General features: G+C 37.8%; 1 protein-coding gene across 4 annotated transcripts in view; it reads left to right on the top strand.

Annotated features, from left to right (window-relative positions):
- Positions 1-22,853, top strand: part of PARD3B (par-3 family cell polarity regulator beta) — a 447,999-nt gene that overhangs the window by 281,611 nt on the left and 143,535 nt on the right. For all 4 annotated transcript variants that reach the window (XM_052791531.1, XM_052791532.1, XM_052791533.1 and 1 more), the window contains 2 exons: positions 19,928-20,134; positions 21,124-21,358. In XM_052791531.1, the coding sequence (XP_052647491.1) occupies positions 19,928-20,134; positions 21,124-21,358 (442 nt within the window). The remainder of the gene's footprint in view (positions 1-19,927; positions 20,135-21,123; positions 21,359-22,853) is intronic.

The following is a 22,853-nucleotide window of genomic DNA, read 5'->3' as shown; positions in this document are numbered from 1 at the left end:
GGACATTAGCAGATGTAGTGCAGTTATATCTACATAATCTTAATTTCATTGCGTTCTTTTGGCCATTCTGGTACTAGTTCATGCAGAGCTTTCTGCTTACTGTTCTGCTTGTGGTTCCCCTCTGTCCCCCATGGGCAGGAAAGCATGCAGGGCATAGTCAGGTCCTGGCGATAGTGGCTTGCACAGCATGTTTCACTATTAGTGGGTTTTTCCTGGGAGACCATCTCCTTCTCCTGTTCTATTGTTGCTTGCTTGCTAAGTTCACAGACTGAAAGGAGTAGGAAGGAGCCATTCTGTCTAGTGTGAATAGTAGGCTCAGGGCAAAGCAGGGAATTCACTGGAGAGAGGCAGACCCTAATTCTACAATTTGCCCAATTTCACAATGATAGTTTCCTTAGTGCCATATAGCCGTAAGACCCTGACTCTGCTGCACTGAAAGCTTAAATGGGGATCAGTTCCCTTCCAGTGCTATGGTCAGGACCTGGCAATCGGAGGGACAAACAGGACAGAGCTAGAACTTGGCACTAGAAGTTTGCATCTGTTGCTGAAGGGTGATTGCACTTACAAACGTTTCAGACAAAAACCTCAGTTGACTTGCTATGGCAGTTTTCAAGCCTCTGTGCAGTAGGACCAGAACAGAGGATCTGGCATTGATTTGTTTGGGTTTTTCATGTAATTACGATTTTTGTTGCTATCTGCAGTTGGCATAAATTCCTGTATTCAAAAAAGGGGTTGGTTCTTTTGATTGCCAGTTGTAATACTGCAGTTGACAAACAGAGATGTTATAAAAGAGAAATCCAATATAGTGTAGTTATTCAGATGCCTCTATTTTTTTTATTGCTTTATAATCTGCTCAGATGCTTAATTCTGAAAACAAAAAGACAAAATTGTTTGATCGAAGCTTCTAGAGTTTAATTCTTTTCTAAAAAATCGCACACTTGTTTTAATTTTAAAGGTACAGAAAAGAATGAGCATTACATTCAGGACTAAATTTTGTCAGCCGTTGCATCAAATAACTCACTACTTATTACTGAAATGTACATCACAAAATACCTACAAAGAATAATTCTCAGTCTGAATTTATATTAAAAGAGCAAATACGTTAAAAAAAAAAAAACAGGAGAAAAATTCTCTTACGAGCATTCTTTTTCTGCCATCCTGTAGGGAATACAGGTAAATCATTAAGTCTCAGGAAAAACCTTTGGTCTCCTTTACTCATGGTTTGTTTTTCTTTTCTCTTTTTCTGTATAAAGCATGGGTGCAGTGTGCAGTAGTCACTGTGTTATCACCTGTTAAGTGTCATGCATGACACATCCCATTACAGATTCTGTGAAACTGGAGCCGTTTGAAGTAAAACTTTCCATTCAAGTGTCAATTGAAGCATGGGTTTTATTTGCTTTTTTGACAGAGGTTGTTCTTTTACTGTCTCCTAAAATAACTCTGATACTTGTTTTTATTTAGGAGAGGAAAAGGTAAGAATATATGGCTAGAGGCTGGGAATATAGCAAGCTAGTGGGGGCGGGTGGGGAAGCTAGAAAAGGATGCTGGAGATGGGGGAAAAAGGCAGACTGGGCATGTGGCTAAGTGAGAAGATGCAGTGTGGGAAAGGGTGGCATAACTGAGAGGGAGGGGGAGACTAGCTTGTGCTGATCTAGGACAGTGGATCCAGAAACCACATAGGAAAGAAAAGGATGGCAGCCAGCATTGCAGTAAAGAAAACTCTGCTTTTCTTTAAAAGTGGCAAAACCAAACAAACTAAAAAAACCGCACCAAAACCCTACATCTAGGAAACTGTATATACAGACTCTATTAAAAGAACGTAAGTTTGAAGGTTTCACTTGTCTTAAGTAGGAAACGCTAGCTGTAAGGATGTCTGCAAAGGCAACTCAAACCCTTTTAGTGGATGCTGATGGTGAGACTTACATAATCAAAGCATAATTCTTCCCAAAGGCTTGACTTTCAGAGCACAAGAGGGATCTGCTTAAGGGTAACGAAGGCTGTTGTGTAAGGCCCAACCCTCCCCTCATTTATTGTTGAAGTTGTAAGGTGTGTACCTGTTTGGTATTTTCTGCTTGGAGGATCGGATGTTAGTGGTGTAGGCAATCTCAGACAAAAAGAAACATCTCTTCCATTTTCTAGGCATTAAATGCTGCTTGAATTATTTTCTAGCTGCGCCTGTACTTCAGAATTGCTGGCGGCGAGGAGGTGTCTTCTTTAAACCACACGCAATGAGATAGTGTGTTCTTCACCTTGTTGGTGCCTGACCTGCATGTGTGCTGATTTGCAGAAGTGCTGAACGTATTCAGGCTGCAAACAAAGTCAGTGGCAATAGTGCTGTGAGCCCAGAAAATGCTAGCTGTTAAGTATTCAGAAGAGGGAGTGGAGGGCAGAGGAATCAGGTCTTGAGAATCTTAAAATGGTAACCTGAATTGATCTTAATCATCCTGTTTCAGTTCCTTGTCTCTGAGACACAGATAGTAACATTTCTCTTAAAATTATGTCATCAGTGTTTGTTAAAAAAACTTAGTACTTTATATGGTGTTTCAGAGAAAGATGCATGAAGGACTGTTTAGTGCTGATGTCAGAGCAGATTAAAGTGTGTGTTGAATAAGAAAGGGAGGTAATTGCTGTACATGTGGAAGAAAATATTTGTAGATCTTTCCTGAAAGAAGGAAGGTGGAGTTTTGTAAATAAAATTGTCATAATGTATTTGGGACATAAAGTGGAAGTCTATTACAATGAGTGCATAAAAATAAGTTAATGGTGGACACCTCTGCTGTGGCATTCTCCAAGCTGAAGCACTTTACTTTGCAATGTTAATAGTACTCTTTTAAGGTCATTTTTTGTATATAATTTTAATACATAGTCTGTTGCTTTAACCATTTCCATTAAAATTTCATGAACCTTTTCAGAAAATCAGACAGGAAAATGCAAATAAATAATGCATTTTATTTAGTATGTAGTAGATACAGTATTACTGTATATGTAAACAAATAAAAATGTTTCTTTATTAAAATAGCAAACTATGTAGAAAGATCCCGCTGTCGTCTACAAATCACATATGCTTTAAGAATCACTTTGACTTCAAGTAGCTAGTGCTGGGCCTAAACCTCTGGATTTGGAACAATATAGAGTGGTAGTATAAAAAGATTAAGTATCTTAGCTATTATAAATAAAATGGGGGGCCATGGGTTATAGGGCACAAGATTGAAGCTGAAATCTTAAAGCATTCATTTTCCGAGAGCAAGTACTTAATATTTTATAAAATCCGATCCCTATATAGACTCTCTGCTTGCCTAGCTTCCCTTTTCATTTTCTACCCTTCTTCTTCCCTTCATGGAGGAGCCCACAAGTAATCTTTTAAAATTCTGACCTGAGCACTCACCAGTCAGCACAGTGGTATTGTGTCAGTGATTAGCTTACCTGTCCTTTATACTGCTCCTTCACCCTGCAAGATGCCGACGCAACAGAGAAAGTACATGTAGGTAGTGAATGTTATTAGTGACAAGAGATGTAGATATGTACTTGGTTGCTTCAAGCCAAAATAACATGTTTGCTTAACTTCTGTTTGATGAGAAAACCCCCAGCTTCCTAGTACCGTATAAGCAGATCAACACATCCCTCTTTCCTTGCTTTTTGGGGTTGTTGGTTTTTTGGTGTTCTTTTTGGTTGGGTGGGTGGGTGGGTTTGGGGAGGGGGGGGGTGGTTTTTTTGTTTGGGTTTTGTTTGGGTTTGGTTTTTTTAGGGGAGTCTTAGTGAGGTTCTGACATCCTTTTGTATGTTTAGTACTTCATTTCAACTGGAGATGCAAGAATCTTCTGATACTCACCTAGAGTAACAGAAGCAGTAAACTGATCAAATGTAGAGCGAACTCTGTCCTTGTTGTTTGTTTTGGGCAGTTACTTACCTTGCAGGTAGTCCTGTTCATTTCAGTGCTCCTCAAACCTTAGCAACAATGAATGTTTCTGCAACAGTAACTCCTTTCAGACCTATGTGACTTGGCATTAAAAGCTCCACCTCTTTCCTTCTGTCTTGTTATGGCAAATACTTTATGATCCAAACTGAAAGAAGGGACACTAGACACTTTTAAGGAAGTTTTTATAGCTAAAAAAGTAGAGGCAGTAATTCTTCCAGTTTAGTGATGAGTTACACTTACAATGTATGAAGAGTCTTTACTTGCACTGTAATTTGCATTAGCAGAACAGAGTGCCCGTTTTGTTACTGATTTTTAGAAAATGGAAACCAGGAATGACTGCTCAAGTAAATGGAATCAATAAACAACAAAAAGGCCAACAGTACTAGAACAACTAATACTGAAATATGCTTTTGCAATTTGAGCTTTCATATGTTTGTTATCTTTGGTAGAGAATTGTTCTTAAACTTCAAATAGAATTCCTTAGTACCTTCATGTAAATCAATTGCCTGTAGTTTTCATTTAAGCAATTGCCTGTAGTTTTCATTTAAGCAGTTTAATTGCTTAATCAGCCTAAGAAAACCTAGTGATTAAAGTTTAACAGTCATTTGGTATAAGGCAATATCAATATTAGTTCTTACTCAGGGTAGCTGTTTTAGATCAAACTGAATTAACTAGAAGGTAGTATGTTTCTAATGTTCTTTAGTGTACAGGAATATCATTTAAGTCTTCTAAGAGTTGAGAGCACAGACATTGAAGAATGACAGTCGGCAATAAGGCTGTATTAAAGCTGTCACAAAATACGAACTCCAAATCAGAGGGCTTCTGTGCTAAAACAGAATTTTTTTTTTTTTTTATAATCTATTTGGAGAAAAATTAACCCATTCTGTGAACAGCACCTAAGCAAGAAGGGACCATTCTGTCAGAACTGACTTGAAATAAACAAATAGCAAAAACAGTTTAAGAGAATATCAGGAAAATCTGTGCTCAGCTCTTCTATATTGCTGTTCAGAAGACATGAACCACTAATGTCGTCTTTAAAAGGTGAGGAAGGAACTTGTTATTAGCTCTGTTATGAGCTGATGCTTGCAACATTCATTTGAAATGCTGTACTTATCTTAACAGTTCAGGTTCAATCTGAATGTGAAATCTGAGTAAATTAATATTGTGCCAAAACATCTGTTTTTTCTGTTTAAAATAGAAAACATCTGAGGCATAGGAGCATAAAGGGAATGTAGCAGGAGATGAACTGCACTTTACAAAGTGTTGACAAATTATAAATAAATCACTGCAGAAACAGAGATCTATAGTTGTGCCACTCAAAAGAGAGCCAGTATTGTAGAAATACAGGTAGGCTTGATCAAAAATTACTAGAGGTACTGAATATTATTCTGTTTTGAGTTGGTATAACACCAAGTGCAGCGAGGTTTTGGCCCATGATTAGAGAGGTTCTGTGTGCTTTCATAATGCAACTAATGAAGAATTGATAGGAACAGGAAGCAGTGTCATCTTTATTTGGGGGTTTGGTTTTTTGTTTTTTTGTTGTTCTGGACGCCTTTCACCTGTAACACATCCCAAGAAGATAACAGTGGTCATACAGGATCAGACAAAAAGTCTATATAGCCCATGTCCTCTTTCTGATACTACCAAATGCTAATGCCTAACAAGAAATGCAAAGATATGACAAGTTTATATCTTACTTCTCCAAGAGCATTCCTTGCCTTCAAATATTCAGGGACTTAAAGATTGAAGGCAAGAATAGTTTCTATTTATCTGCTAATCTTCGATAGATTTTGCTTCTCTTGAGTTTTCTTGCTTCCCTTTGAACACATGTAAACTCTTAGTATCCACAACAAAAAAAAATCATTCACATAAATGTTTATCAGGGTTGTTGCTGTGAATAGAAATTATGATTGATTACCCATTACTTTCTTTTTCTCTTACAGCAAGATATGAACCCAACTAGTAGCTTCCTGCTCCTTCCTGTGGGACTGCTTTTTTTGCAGGGGGGCCAATTAAGCATATGGTATAAGAACCATTACATTTTTTATTTTAATAACATTAACCTCAGTGTTTCAAAATCTGATTTATTTTTCTGCTCTGAAGTAAATTCCTTAGTATGTATCGCTGTCCTACATGACAATTGACATATTCATTAAAGGTTGAGGGAAGAAGCTGCCAAGCAGCTCTGATTAACTGTGTGATAATATGCATGCAATTTTATGAATTATATAAATATTGAAGTAATTGATTGCCATAAGTCTATACCCAGCCACAGTATGGCTTGTTTTGCATTGTCCTCTTGAGGAAATGGAATGGCATGCGTTTCACAGATTAACCAAATTTCCCTCTTAATGCAGAGGAAATACTGGTCCACAGTCAGAAAAAGACTAAAGAAGGCAAAAATATTTCACAAAAAATAGGATACAGGGCAGAATACAGATGCAAGTGTTCACTCTTGATACAGAAGAAACAAAAAGTTAGTATAACCATATAGATGCTAAAAGTTTTTTATGCAAGGTAATCACTGAACACGAGAGCTATGTTCTTATACTGTTGGGCAATCTGAAAAAGTTAAACTGCAGCACTAGCCACTGTAAAAAGGCAAAATAAAATGTTCTGATATTGCTAGAGAAATATGGCAGAGCTACTTAATATCCTTGAAACTGTTCAAAATTTTTGTGTGCATTTGTTCTTAATGTTTGTGAGACCAGCTTTTATTGTAGTTGGAGCAAAAGCTTATAATTTCAAGAATATTAGTGATATTCTCCCCCATCCCACTGGGTGGGGGGGGAGTGAGTGAGCGGCTGCGTGGTGCTTAGTTGCTGGCTGCGGTTAAACCACGACAATTCGTTATTTAGTTTCAAGAATCTACTGAAGGGCCACAAGTAGTAGTATCTAATTTTTATATTCCCATAGCATTTAGAAATGTAGCTGAGAAGCAACATAATTGCAAGAATGAAGTTTTATACCTTTATGTTGTATGACTGTGTGTATATATAGCCAAATATATTTGCCTTCATGTATAAGTAAACTGTGTGTTTATGGACAGTATCTGGATTTTGGGGTCAGAGATCAATGTGCTAACCTTTTAGTATTAAATAAGCCAAATATAAAATTCAAAATGAGATTACTAGAAAGGAAGACATTTATTGTTGCAAATGATTCAGGGTATTAAATGGCAATATGTCATTTGCAATATAACATTAGAATTTGAAAACTTTATACCTGCTGACTCTCAAATTAGCATAACAGGAAAGGGTTAACAAAAATACATTTTCTTTTTATTTATTTGTGCTCTATATCTGACAGCATTTCTTTGTACGCAGATTTATTTCCTGATTGGTTGATGATCAACAGTAACTACTGCTTTGCACATTAATATAATTGCTTTGTCTCCATGAAAGTGTTCTGGCTAGAGGTCAGGCCCTACTAAAGTTAGCTGTCAGTCTCAAGCAAAATGAAAGCTGCAGATTAGTATTTCAGAAGTTAGCGTTGTCCAGTGTATTTTGGATGGATTCCATCAATGTTGACCAAAGAACCAGCAAAACATCAGCAGAGGAGGAAACTATTACTTAAAATAAGAAAAAGAACAAATCAAAACACACTACTTGGAAAGTGTTCTTTTAAAAACATGTAAATACTTGTTCATTTTTTTAAATGCTATAGGACTAGAAAAAGAACACAGTGAAAATTTGCTGTAACATAGTAAGTGACTTTGAAAATTTTTTTTTTTTATCTGGACTGCACTCACCACGGACACACACAAGATAAAAAATAAGCCGGGGAAAACACTGCACAAACTACTCTTATGAGCTGCAGTTAGCAGAGGTGCTCTTACCTCAGAAATTTCACATGATGATGTGCTTAAAGCATGAGGTAATATTTCAAAACTACTGATAATTATGATGATGCATCTTTGTGCTGCTTATACTTATGAATCTATTACTTCTTTCCAGACCTTTGATTCCTTGAATAAGTAGAAACAGAGCTTTCAAAGAGGAAACAGGTTCCTGCTGAAAGGCATATAAATATATTCATTTCTTCTTTCTCCTTTAGCAGGACTGGGGGGCAACCGAAGATGGCTCTCTGGATTGCTAAAATCACAAAGAGCTTTTTTTAAGCTAGAAATCACTACTTTGAATCCACCACAGACTGAACTGGCTAACATCTGACACTTGCGCTGTAACTTAGTAAAACAAGTTAACGTTGTCTCACTCTCTGTGGGCAGGTGTGTATAATGCCAAAGTATGGTGCCAGCAGAGTACAAAGATCAAAGGACAGATACTCAGTTGTTACAACCTGGCAGACACTGGAAAAGTGTTGATTTACTCCAGCTGAGGATTTGGCCCCCAGGCTTGAACGAGGTTGGAAACAAACCTACTTGTTCCATTTCTAGAATCCCTGTTAATTTGAGTACACTTAGGCTTTGATCTTAGAGTAAGGCTCCTAAAAGTTGCAGTTGCTATCAATTGCTTACGACCCTGCTCTAGGCAAAGATTGCAGTTCAGTATTAATTTAGGATATTTCATTGCACTGATGTATTTTGATTGGATTGCTGTCTGTTTGAAATAACTGACTGTCCCTGTAGAACAGTTGCCTTTGTAATATCCGATTTTGAAATTCCATCCAAGGATCCAACCATCAAGTAGCTGAAGTAGATCAAATTGGGCACTGAGCTTTGCACCTGATCCATGGTACTGTATTGGTTTTCTGATACGGTTGATTAAAAGTCTGGTTATGCAAGTGCATCCTGATCTACTTGTAGCTAGATTCTGGTTCATGCTTTGAGAGTATATGGAGTCACTGAGCAGAATCATGTGTTTTCCAATAATATTGAGTCCCAGCTTAGAGGAAACCTTTATTTTTCTAGGATAAGCCATCTTGGATTTGTCTGTATTAAAATGTTGTTTGATTGGCTTAACCTGTATCCAATTATCTTGGTTGTAGTATCACTGTGGCTGCTGCTTACCATCCTGTTAAACCTGGATAAATTTGGAATTTTTGATCATGATTTAGGATAGTGCTTTGACTAACTTCTCCAGAAATGTCCCCATTGGTCGATGAAGGATGTTGCCAAGAATTGGAATCACCCTTTCTTCTCTTTTGACCCTACACTTCTGCAGTCTGGTACAATATTACGTTTGGGAGCGTATTTGTATCTACTCTCCACTTATTGGGGAAGTGAAAGAGAATGAGGTAATGTCATTTGTACATAGGCAAGGAAAATGGATAAGAAAATCTCAAGAAAAGTTGGTATTTGTTTGCTACTGTGGTTAAATCATATTCTAAGTTGTTCCATGCAGCAATTCAATTAGCTTTTCTAATTTGCCATTTAAACACATTGTAGCAGTGCAAAACTGCATATTGAAAAGGTCCTAAACACATAACTCGGTAATTAATAGAGTACCATCTTTAGAATACTAAAAATTGCTGCAGAGGGAACAAAACTTGGAGATCTGAGGAGGTTCCATTTTCCATGGGGGATATTAAAGGCTAGGTGTACATTTGCTAAACATCTAAGAACGTAACTAGTTTTCCAAAAATTCAGATTTGCAAAACTAGCTTTATTTGATCTCTCATTCACATCTTTGACAGTTTCTTTTTAAAAATAACCTTTTCATTAAAATGACACATCATGACATATCTAGCAAGGGAGCTGCAAACCTCTTAACAAAAGGTTGTACTATACATGCCCAAACAAATGTAAAGTGTAAAGCAGTAAATCGTATAGACTGTGTCTCAGAGTTAACCAGTATAACTAAAGTAGTATTTTGACTTTATTTTTAAGCAAGGCTGGGATTGTAATCCAGTTGTGAATCATGTCTGTTAAAACCCCAGAAGACAGCCAGATGTCATTGGGTGTAAGTCTGTGTCTTTGCACACTACAGGACAGTTTAGCAAAATCCTTGGCTGCAGCTGTTTAGAAGGAAAATTCCTTGCCATTTGTTCATGAATTGGACATGATATTTCTAACGATTCAGTTTTGTGGAAGAAAGCCCTGAAAATACTTTTCTTGTTTTAAGACCTACAAAATAATTTTCTCAATACTAAAGTCTTTATTTTACGAATGTTCTCTCTGCTCACATGACCCTCTGCCTTCTTGAGTTTCTTATTAAACTTTGCAACTTATTTACACACGTAGGCTGAGGAGCCTGTGTGAATATTCCGTTCTAGCTTCTGGTGTGTCGGTAGGTGGGATCATTGTAGTTGCTGAAAATGTGCACATGGAATATCATTGTATGCTCACGTACCTATGGGAGTGCATATGTATTTCTGTTTCTGTACTTTAGGCATAATTTTATGGCCAAGTTTACCCAGATCCAACTAACGTTAGAGGAAATAACCTAGACATGGAAATTAAACTTTACTTCCCTAAAATCTATAGTGAAGGACCTAGTTCACAGCCTACTTGCATGCACAGCTTGAAAGGTTTCCTTTCAGTCCTTTTGAAGTTATTGGTGAATAGCGGGGGGGGGGGGGCGAGTATTACTAACCTGGAAGAATGTACTTTTCCCACTCCTTAGTTTTTCAGATATGGCAAGAGGGAGGTGTATTCTTTGGGGTTTTTTGTTTTTCTAAAAACAATCCTCGTCTCTGGAATAAGACCAAGCAAAGAAGTTTCAGTACAGAGGATAGTTTAAGGAAGAAGGGGAGAAAAAAAAAAAAAAGCAAAGCATGTAAAATAAAGCTACGTCAAAGACCCAATATCACTCCAACTGTGGATTCAGCTGTGAGGAATCTTTAATAAAATACTGTTACCAAATTTTTAAGCATTCAAATGTTCTTCAAAATCTCACTAGGAAATAAAAAGGAACCTTTGCTGAGGACTTTTGCTGAAAACCTACATAATCCTTTCAAATTCTGTAGGGATTTTGAGTCAGAGCTGTGCTAGATAACAGTTTCTCTTAGTTAATAGTAGGTTTGACAAAATTCTGCATATTCCTATTCAAGAGTTGGATTTTGACATCAACTTTTCAAAACTGTTTCAAGATAAATATTATTAAATTCATAAACAAAGCAATTTCAAAAATATGCATGCCTTTGGCCTCTGTGTGTGTGTATATATAGATTGATTACAGGTGCATAAGTACCTTTTTACAGGTTATCTGCTGGCAACTTCAAGCAAAATGTGCATTAATTTCTTAAACTGAAAATTAACCTATGCACTTTCTGTTTAAATATGTACAAATAAACAGAAGACAATAGGTTTTCATAACTTCTTCTGGAAATCAATCTATAAACTGAACCAAATGTAGATTAGGAGCAAAAGATGTGAGTTCACTACTTCTTTTGGTCTGCTTTATTTTAAAGTACTGTAAGGAACAAATTGTCTTGCATTTCTATGCTGATAGGACACGCTAATCACTGGAAAAGGTGATTCTGGTTTTGTTCAGGGTTTATGAATAAAGGGTTATTATTGGAAATGGCTCATTTACTCTGTATGTGCCTGAGACAGAAAGTCTGAGTCCTCTGAAGCTTTTGTAAATACACATTGCAGAATCTTCCCAGACTGAGATGTTTGCCTGTTTGTAGTTGGCTAATGCAGAAGTGGTTCCCTGATAAGGTTAATGCCCAGTTAATTGCTCCTAGCCTTGACATACAGTTTAATTGCTACTTGGCCAACATATGTTTGTCGCTTACTCTGTCTAGAATTCTAGCGGATGTAGTGATGCAAACCATGGACTGGTGGAGGGCAAACAAAATAAATACAGTATTTTATGTTCTTTTAATTCAGGGCCAAGTGGATTTGGATGAAGTGTTTATTTAGTTGGCTGGCTGCTTCAGATGCTGTGGCATATTGATTCCTTTTATTACTAGCAGCCATTTCACCTGACCTCTCTCAGATCCAGTATTTTAAAAGCCATAAATTTTAACTTTACTTATGAGGAAGGACTGAAATGCTGTGAAAGCCTTTTTATTAGCAGAGCTTTGCCTTACTCATGTTCATGTGTCACCCATGGCAACAATATTTAGAGCATCTTAAATTAGAGCGGCTGTTGGGCAGTTTGTTGGGGGGGGTAGCAATAAAGAGAGCTCATAAATATCTCAAGCTTGTAGGATTCACTGATCAGAGTGTGGGCAGGTATACAAAAGCAATGCCATTATTAGCAAAAGGTATCCTTTTCCCAGGTTATTTTGTTAAAAATCTACCTTTATTTTCCTTAGTCTTAATGTTCACAGATAAAGAAAAGCACACACAAAGGAAGTGTTTTATATAATTTATTTTTTAATTGCAAGTTAAATTGGTGAAATTGAAGTGTATTTTTCATTGTTGCCTTGGCGTGGCTTGACTTTTCTTTTATAATAATAATCTTCCTTGTTGTTGTAATAGCCTATTAATCCCTGAATGACGCTTAAGTGAGTGTTTGTAAAAATGTGTCCAGGCCAAAACTTGATCTGTAAAAATAACATACCACTTTTTAAAAAAGAAAATAATTGTGAATAAAATGGTTGATGTGAGAGAATTTCTTTCTGCATTCACATGTAAAGAACTCAAAAAAAGCTTTGAATTAGCGAAGAAAACAGAAAGCTTAATATGAACTTTTTGTATCCTTTTAATTTGTTACTTCTGATTTAAATTAGTCATTTTTAAAAATATGATTTCAGGCTTGATGACTAAGATTGAGTAATAATTCAGCAGCTTTATTTTAAAATAGCCTTAAGGCTTAACAAAATAGATCATAACCATGAATTTAACGTAAGTGTTGGTTTGATTTCTTCTGTTCTGCTACTGAAGAAGTTTCTTCCTCTGCCCTACAGGTCAAAGGTAACACTCTGGATGTTAGCCTCATACCATTAAAAGTGACTTTGTTTAAATATTAGTGCAAGGACTCTCACTTCGTGTTAAACTTTGGCCTGGGAACAAAAATGTTGGTTTAGTTTGAGAAGTGTAATTTATATCAATTAATCTCAGAAGGCATAACATTTCCCAATTTTTTAAAGCCAGATTGAAATGTTTGACCTTATCAGAGGGTGGGTGTCGAAGTAGAAATAAACCAATCACAGGGCACTGGAATTTTTTTTTACTACTATTCAATTCCAGGCTGATCAATTTACAAGGTGCCTGAAATCACTGGGGAATCATATTTTCTAAAAACTGGACTTTTTCCTGTCTGCATTGCTTTTCCTATGGCTGTTTTCCTCTAGCAGGTTGTAACAGCTATATCTAAAATCAATTTGATATACATAAATATCCTTGAGGAGAAAGCTCCTGCTTTGTAGAAGGTCAGGTAGCTTAATTTATACTGGGACCTGTTTGAAGGGTAAGTGCTTCAGTTTGCACCAACTAGAGAGAGAACACTAGCTTGCTGGAGGAGTAGGGATTCAAATGTCTAGGAAATATATCACTGGATGCAGAGCTATACTGTGAAGTGGAAGGTTATGTGAGAGGTCAAACGTGTAAACAAATGGAGAAAACTAATTATTTCAACAGATAACATTAGACAGTCTTTTATGCAAAGACAGGCTTGGCTACATTTTGTCCAACATTCAGCACTAACCTAGCAAATGCACATGCCATTTCTCTGAGTGCTTTTGTTTGAATCTCTTTCTTCTTTTGCTCCTAATTCTTAGCTTTAATATTGTTGCACTCTGAAACTTAATAGCATTTTTGAGATGTTTAATGCTGTACATATTATTCTTTTTGAAATATTAACACGTTCTTCTGCAATGTTGGTTTTTGTTAGTAATAAGAGTATAGAAAACGATGACATCAGCATACGTTTCCAAGATGACAGTAGTGCATTTTTGCCTCTTGCCTAATGGCTGCCTTATTCAAAGCCTTTCCTCTTCAGTTGGCTAAAGCTTAGTGTACCTTCTAGCTACAAATTGTGAACTGTCATTATTCATAGTTGAAATTGCAGTTTGTGCAAATATGGGCTAAATTGCAATCATTATATGTAGTAAAATAGATTGAAATACCTGTAAATCTGAAGACTGTAGCTGGCTCTTTTAATCAGAGAACTTGTTAAATTCTCCCATGCTTTGATTTCTCTTTCTTAGATCCTCCCCTATCCCCCCGTCAGGTGTGGCATTGTTGTGTGTTCAGTATTCCTGCTTCTAATTTGGAATGCTTGGTTTGAGGTACAAAATGAGCAAAACGATACATGTTGTCTTTAATATGTGAGTGCAAGATAGTGATTTTTCTCTTGCTTTTTATCAAGCCCTTCATAATCTTTTCTATGCTACCTGTATAAACTAGTGTTGAAGAAAAGGCTACAGTATGATAAGGTTATTCTACAAAAATGTCCTATTAAAGCTCTTCATTTGAAAATCACAAGCTAAATGACGTAATGATTTTCAAATTCCTCCTTCCTAAATCATTCTCTGCATTGAATCAATTGACATTGAGGAAGTATCTGAATATAAAAATATAAGAGAAAAAAAGTCCTTTGCAGTTGTGCATACTGTGAATCCTACCAGAAATAAATGAAACTACATTGAACAAAATGGTTCAGAAAGAATTGAATATGAATTAATTAAAGTTACGATATGATATTGCAACCCTGTAGGTAAGAACCGTGTCTGTCTACCTATTCTCTGATGTTTATGGCACATGGAGATTGGTAATAATGACAAATGTTTTATCTTTCGACCTTACACTTATTAAAAGATGCTCACAGTTTTCATGTTACACACCAATTTATTTAGAGGTAAATTTCCAAAAGGAGCTAAGGGGAGAGTAAAGCAGTCAAGTCTTACTGTCTCTTGCCTTTTGTATCTTTGGATATCTTTCACTTGGGTAACAGATTTGGTTCATTCTCATACAAAAGGTTTCCCTACAGCAGGGATCTATTTTGACTAAATTTTGCTGAGAGGCCTGTTGTACCAGCCTGATAACTATATCATTTGATTCTGTACAACAGAAATCCTGCTTTTTCCTTCCTGAACAAAAGTTGGGGTGTTTCTGAAACCATACTTGCTATCCTCACCTCTGCAGGGGCAATGTAAGGTTAGCAATACATTAATTTGTGTCAAAAACCCAAACATGTATGTGATCAATGAATTGATTGTATTTTGAAAATCACGGGAACATAAATGTATCAAAAGATATTTTAAACATGCCCCAATTCCTTTAGAGAAGAGAACACTACAGAGTGAGCAGTTAGATCAGTTAGGTTGCGGTAGGTCCGAGTTCAGTGAGGCTAAGGGGCATCATGAATGTTACCCAAGGTGTATGTCCAAAGCAGAACAGGCACTGGGCTGTAGCTGCTTCCCCAGAAGCTGTTGGCATATCTCACTCTGAGTCCTACCACAACAAAAGTCAGCCTTGGTGTTTCATGAACAAACGGTTGTTTGCCTGCTAAAAGCACTCACGTGCTATCTCCACCATCCCAGTACCCACAGGATAGAAGACACATTGTTTTCATCAGCATTTTCTTTTCCCTAGTAACGCGTGCACCTCCATCATGTGCAACGTAGTAGGAACCAGGAACATGTGTGTTTAGGGCTCTGGTAAATACAGAGCCAGACTATTTATAATCTATTACAACTTTGTGTTTGTTCTAGTTTCTCAGTCTTGGTGACACTTTCCCTTCTTTCTTTCTTCATAACTGATTTTTACCTCACTATATCTTTCAAAATGTAAATCTAAATTAGTTTAGCTCACACAGATAGGTTCCTCTGAATGTTATCCTTTAGGCATATTTATATAGTTTCGGTATTTGAGAAGAAACATTATCTAAAAAGTAAAATTAATGATAAATATATAAAACGTTTACTGTTTAGGGTGTATTAGGAGTTGTATTTCATTTAGAATGGCAGTGATTCATGGCTTCTCTTTAGTTCCACTCTCTCTACACATGCCTTTGGCGTGGCTTGCATTGCCCACAAGGTGGGTCATTTGTTTCCCTTTGATTTTCAGGACTCACATCACGCTTTTGGCATGTTTCCTTCTGCTGGGCTATAGAAAAAGAAAGGAGTGTGCAGATGTGGGAAAAAGGGAAGCCTGGAAATACCTGAAACTAATAATAATAAAAGAACAGAAAGCAGGTTTGCTTTTACTAGTACATTAAGAAAAAAAAATCTGTGGTAGCCATGTTGGCATTGAGCAGAAAATTAAGGTTTGTGTAATACTATCTTTCAGTTAAAGGATGATCATTACAGATATCATCTAGGAACCAGCAACTTGATTTCAGCCAGTCATAGGCAGGTACTGATGTCAGTTGTTGTTTTCTCTCATAAATTCATTAGCGATGCATAAAGTAATTCACGATTTATATAAAAAAAACCCAAAGTGTATGCTTCAGTTGACTTTTTATCATTGTACTACAAGAAGCAGTAAAATGAGGGCTCAAGAATTTAAAATCCATAAAAAGAAACAGTGAACAATGAAATCTCTCATTGCCAAACTGTATTTTTGTATTAAAAATCTGGGTAGGGCTAGATGTGGACACACATACGCACACCATGCACCCCCAGAAATGCCTGTTAATAACTTGTAAAAGGTGAGAAGGTTTTTTTGTTATTTGTTGGGTTTGGTTTTTTTTACCCATAAGGAAAAATTCATGTTTTCAGGCTTGCAGCAGTCCAGAAATGCAAAAGTTACTGGGGGGCGACAGGAGAGGTAAATATAGCTAGTTGGGATTTGGTTCTTGTTCATTACGGAATCTTGTGCATTTCTCTGTAAAGCATCCAGTAATAGATGCTGGCTGTGAAAGGAAGGGGCTGGTCTCCCTGCTTAGGGAAGCTCCTCAGCTCCTGTATCTTTAGTTGTGCACTAATGTGTGATTTCTGCAGCCTTACAATGAAAGAAAAAAAGGAATAAAAGTTGAATAGCAAAAATATTAAGTTCTCACTGAAAACCCTGGTGAGAATGTCCAAGGATGTAAACTTTTTGACTGAATGTTCCCTTTCTTAATGAAGTTGCACTGCTACTACTGTCATCAGTAAGAAAAAAATTCAGTTATTTTTCACCTGGGTTCAGGTGCTTCTTCATGGGTGGATTTTGACGATAATAGTGAGAAACTTCCAATATTGCCAGTGAAATTTCAGTGTAAATTATTACAGCCTTAGAAAGGGGCAACTAAAGGCTTAATACTGATCTGTGACTAAAGGCTCTCGGTAAGTTTTTGAATAATGAGGACACCTTTTAAATGTTAGAACACAGGACGATCACAGATGAAATTTAACTTTCTTTGCCAGTGAGGGAGAAATACAGTTAATCTTTGCCATTTTATACCATCCTTTAAGGTAACACATTATTTTTTTATGTTAGGCAATGAAGTGACCACAAGCCAGTTCTATTTCTTTTCAGAGCATTAGAAAAAAAAAAAATCAGTTCCCAAGGTAGTGGTGTTGTGAATTTACTTGGTAGCTAAAGAACGCTCCATTTAGTTTCTTTTTTCCTCTTTTTAGTGGCAAACTGAAAATACTACTGAAAGTAGTAGTAAGTGTCACTGAAAGTGACTGTAAGTGTTCTCTTTAAAATATCAAAAACCAGGAAATTATTGCTAGTTATTACTAAAATTAATTCCTCAGGGGGACTTTCATGTTAGGATAAAATAGCAAAATAAAGGCTATTTATACGGAAAGAAACATACTTTGCTAATAACTCTGAGTTTCCCACGCAATTGTTAAGGCCAGTATTGGACAAAGAACCTTCTCTTGGTGATCCTGACTGAACTATGTAGTATGTGACCAGGTGCCTAAAAACTGCATCACAGTGTGTGCCGGGGAAGCTGCAGCAAGGCTGAGCAGACAGCTTGCTTTCTGGTACATGTGACGTTTGAGTGTGTCACTCCAAACCTTAGGTGTTGGCTTGGATTTTCTTAGGAATGGCCTTCATATGGGAAGAGTGGTCTTCCCGTCTGAGTAATTGGCTTAGCTTTATATAAGACAGGGTCTAACTGGCATTTAACCTGAGACTTTTTTTCAGGTAATGCAGCTTAGGGCACTAATTTGATGTAGTACAGCTTGTACTGGGATGTGTATAGAAACACCTTTGCGCTGGCTTTTGACACAGCTGTCTCAGGTAGTTGGGTAGCTGCAGCAGCCTGGAAATTGGCGTTGGCGGCAAACCCACCCCCACCCCCCGAGCCATGGGCACCAGCCGGTCCCTGCGGTCTGTGTGTGGCTGCGTGGAGCGGTGGCCCTTCCCTGAGACTGCACTGCCTGCTTCTGGAGGTGGGCCTGGGGCCGTCGCTTCCTTGAAGGTGCCGTAGTCGCCTTTAAACCCGGGAGGCTCCGCAGGCAGTGCACTGGGTGCCAGCTGCCCGCAGAGGTGGGAGCCGTAGCCCTTGGCATGCCTTCGCCCACCTCCGCCCAGGCAGCCCTCAGCTTAAGCCTGCGACCCAGCCTGGCTGAGCTCCGCTTTCCCTGGGCCGCTGCAGCTGGCCACGCTCTGCTGGTTTTACCATGGTGCCCTGGATCTTCTGCAGAAGCAACCCATCAGACCTGTTTTCTGACTGCAGAACAAGAAAGCTTTTTCTCTGCTAATCAGAGCGGCTTTCACTTTGCCACCTTTTACAGTGATTATGCTTCCCTTGGTTTTGCCCCCTTCTCAGCCTGAGATAGGCACCACAGTGCCTCTTACTAATGCACAAGTTTTTAGTGATTTTAAGCACCTTTATGTTGTATGGTAGTCATTGCTCTAACTCCATTTTAGCACTTGCTAATTTGGCAATAATGGTAGTCTCCAGAATGGCAATCAGTGAACAAAAGAAGGTTGCACTGTGTGATGGAGCAACCAGGCTTCCCTTAAACTTGTTTGTCTCCACACCCCTCGGCACACACCCCACGCCACCCCCACCTTATTTTCAGCCACATAGCAGTCTGCAGGTAATGGAATTGTAAATTGCTTCATGTAGACACTACCGATGAGTCTCTGTTTGGTGCCAATTCTTAGCTATTTTCCTTTTAAGATTCGCTGATCACACTGTATTAATTCAGAAATATCCGCACCCTAGGATTGCTAAAATCACAGCATATAGTACTAACATACCTGTCTTTTCTGTGTTCCTTGAATCTCTTCAGGCTTGACAGTGTATGGACATGTACGTGAAGGTCTTCTGTTTTTACATTCTCCTGTTGCTTGCATTAGTATCACGTAGAAGTTGAAAACAAAAGCATTTGTGTTCTCAAAGACGGAAGGCATATTGCAAGGCAAAGTCTTTTCTGCGGTGTCAATATGTCACATTTACTGTTCTGCCGTATAAAAACTTAAGTAGATGCTACAAAGGCTTTTAAATTAAGCTGTGAATTTCATTGATTGGTATGCATGTATTCGTTGAACTTTTTTCTTTATCTATTCTACTATCATTATATTAATACTAATTAACACTAATGCTGCCACAAAATAAAGCCTTTCTAAGGTCAGATAGTCAAGCATTCAAAGAGAGGAAAGGTTTGGGAGACACAGGAAGGTATTTGCTTTTTTTTGTATGAAGTGCTTTCTAATGCATATAAGCAAGGAGGCAACAACATCATTTATGGTAAGCTGTACTTTGCTGGAAATATTTGTTTCTTGAAAAACCTGCTGTGTGTGTTGATATCATAGCACCAGCTTCAGCTTGAAGAAAAAGGTCGGATAAGACTGAGACAACTAATAATATCTTGTCACAGGAGAAATGTGTTTGAAAATATCAACCATTCATACAACCTGACTCATTCTAAAAACCAAAACTCTTGTTGTGTAGCAGTGTTTGGTTTTGTGAGTCTAAGGATAATGTTCTCCTTGAGACTGTTAGCAGTGTCCAGTTGGAATTGCTGTCAAAGGGGGAAGAAGCAACCCCATCCTTATCACTGGTGCAGGCTTTAAAGTGACACAGAGCGAGCCAGCTATTGCCCGTCACTGTTTTCAGGTCTGTAAATTATGTGTAAGTCCCTCCAAGTCTGAACGGGGATATCTACTGAACTAGGTTTAACTTGATGTTATTTTTAGAACAAATTACATTGATTGCATACTATTTCAAAGGCCCCAAGTAATAAAGTACACAATTAAATGTATCTGGCTGACTAGATTCATGTTTCTGTGTGGTTTTAGGTACAAAAACTTAACTATTTGTTTTCCAGATTCATCTGGCAAAGATTTCGGTCCTACACTGGGATTGAAGAAGTCCAGTTCTCTTGAGAGTCTTCAGACTGCTGTGGCTGAAGTTAGGAAGAACGAACTCCCTTTTCACAGACCCAGGCCTCACGTGGTCCGTGGTCGGGGGTGTAATGAGAGTTTCCGAGCTGCTATTGACAAGTCTTACGATGGACCTGAAGATGGAGAAGAGGGTATGTTGCTAATGGCACATATTGAGGGAGCCACCTTCACTTAGCACTGCTGAGGGCCAGCTCAATAAAGTACATAAGCAAGTGATTTAGTCCAATTGAAGTTGATCACATTTTAAAAGCTGCTTATGTCTTCCACTGAATAGAGCTGTCTTTGCAGTACCCCATCCAACCTTGACTGGGTTTAGTGTAAAGTCTTTCACTGATCTCCTTTGGGGCAGGGGTGGGTTTGGAGGATTTAGAATTCAATCCTTAAATAATTATATTTTTCAACTTCAAGAAGCAGCTGCCGTCTTCAGATTACATTAAAAATTATCTTGCTTGTTTTACAGAGCTGTCTACAATTCCCCCTTCTCCAACCAGGAAGTTTGTTTCCTGTTATAGACAAGGCAGAGTGTATTGATAGCACCCTGCTGCTCATTCTGTCACCATGGGTTTATAGACCCCAGTCTGGAAATATGTCTCCTTCAGCGTGAAGCATAAAACTGTGCCGGGATCCTGAGCCCCCCAAATAGAAACAACACAGCTCTTCAACTAGACAGAACAGTTTATCTATTTCTTGTTCAGCCATTAAAATAGAAAGATTCCAGGGAGTGAATGAAATCATTTTGTTACATAGGTTGGTTACCTCAGTTGCCAGAATCTCTTGTTGAAGTAACCTCTTAGTGTTTGCATCCCAGCATGTCAGTTTTCTTGAGCTGATGGAGGTTAACAAGCTAGATTTCAAATAGAATAGTGTTTTACCATGGCAGGATTTTTGTATCAGGAATAATAACTAGAAAACAAGTCACTAAAGTAACTCAGTATTTAATTTACAATAGAAATCTGCTTGAATTCACTAGATATGTTTAGTCTGCTTTTTAAGTTATTCAATTAAATGAGTTAAGTGTTGTGAGTCATTTGAGTACTTTGTAGACACTCATGCTGTATTTCATGTGTTTGCATTTTGGCGGCCCTTAGCCATCCTCACTGCTTCTTTTCATACTGTGCAGATGGTTTCTCTGATAAGAGCTCTCACTCTGGTCAAGAAGCTCAGAACATGGAATCTGCCCCTCCAGAGAACCCTGAAATAGAAGATGCAGAAACCAAAGCAAAAAAAGACAAAAAAAATAGAGAGAAAGAGAAGAAAAAGGAAAAGGGCAAATCTAAAATCAAAGAGAAGAAAAGGAAGGAAGAAAATGAAGATCCAGAAAAGAAAAAGAAGAAAGGCTTTGGTGTCATGTTGAGGTACAGCATTTTACAAAGCAGAACAGCCACCCATTCTCATTATAACATAGGAAACAACTGATACTCTCATAAAGTAGTGGAAAAATTATTTCACTTGGACTCAAAATAATGTTTATGTTATTTAAAAAGAAAGCAGTTTATACTTTTATACCAAACTTGTAGCTGAGGCAGAAGACATTTGGCAGACAAAATGTCTTTTTGTGCCTTTGAAATTCATTCCCATATGTCAGAAAAGATTCAAGGTTTCAGGCTAAAAACAAGCGTGTGTCAGTGGGGGAGGCTTTGTGGGGAATATTTCTGAGTAATACATGACCCACTCCCACGCTCAGACCTTTGCCTTCTCTTCCCTTGCTTATCTGCTTCCTTCACAAGCTTTGGGGAGAGCAGGATTGCTTGTGTTACCGTAAACAGTCTAGTAACATTTGCAGTTGCTGAAAACCACTAGCTATGATAAAATCTTTGCTTCTCAGCTTCAGCCATTGCCTGCAGTGGACGAAAGTTCACCATCCTTCTTGCGCAGCATGCAAATGTTTGGATTTCTTCTGTGTCTATTGGTTGGTTTTGCATCTCTGGAATCATCAGAGATTAGCCAAAGTTCTTCAGGCCATTTCCTTGCTATTGTGGGAGCCTTTGGTGCTGTAGGTACTCTGGTTGCTATCACCCCTGCTTCTGGTACTTGTTTACCCCATTGAGGATTAAAGTGTTTCCATTTAAGTAGATCTTTGCAATTAATATAGGGTATGTGAATGAAATTTAATGGTCACCTGGAGGAGATGAGACTGTATGACCATGCAGTTACTTGTGGCACTGAACACTTAATGTTAGCTTTAGGAGGCTATTGGTGTTTCTTAGAGTGCTGTGTTGTAGACAAGTCAGATACATACAAAAGCCACAATCATTGCTTAGGCAAAAATACATTTAACTAGTAATCTAAGAAATTCAGCTGCAAGATCATTCACTTAGAATCATATTCATTAGGACAGTGATATATGAACTCGCATTGCAGCCTTCTGTTGATATGTCCTCTGGAATCAAATGGCTTCTGTTATGTTGACATGGAAGATTTTAGCTGACTTTCTTCCATGTATCATCACTAGGAATCCTCAAAATTGCCCTATCAACTTTTGAACACTGTAGAGATACTGTCAAAAATATACAGAAATGTTTATGTGCCAAATTTGCATGATTTCAGCAGTTGTTAGTGTTCATAAGATGAAGGTGCTTGTATATACCAGTCTGCATTCAAATGGGGCTCTTTAGGAATGCTGAGGAGGCACGTACACCTGTGCATTGCATGTACATTTGTGTTCATACTGTTTAAAGCAATAGGGCTTAACATGGAACAGTAGTCAAAACACTGAATAATTAGGAGGGTGACTTCAACAACTCTCCTGTGTATCTTAAGCTTTAAGTCTATTTTCATTCTTCTTTTTAACTCTTGGGCATGAATAGGGCTGTTGGAAGAGGAGGGGAGTGATACAGAGGTCTGACAAAA

This window comes from Harpia harpyja, chromosome 7 (genome assembly GCF_026419915.1).
Source record: "Harpia harpyja isolate bHarHar1 chromosome 7, bHarHar1 primary haplotype, whole genome shotgun sequence".
Classification (NCBI taxonomy): domain Eukaryota; kingdom Metazoa; phylum Chordata; class Aves; order Accipitriformes; family Accipitridae; genus Harpia; species Harpia harpyja.
Note: the sequence above shows the minus strand (reverse complement) of the source record. Positions and strands in the feature narration are given on the sequence as shown.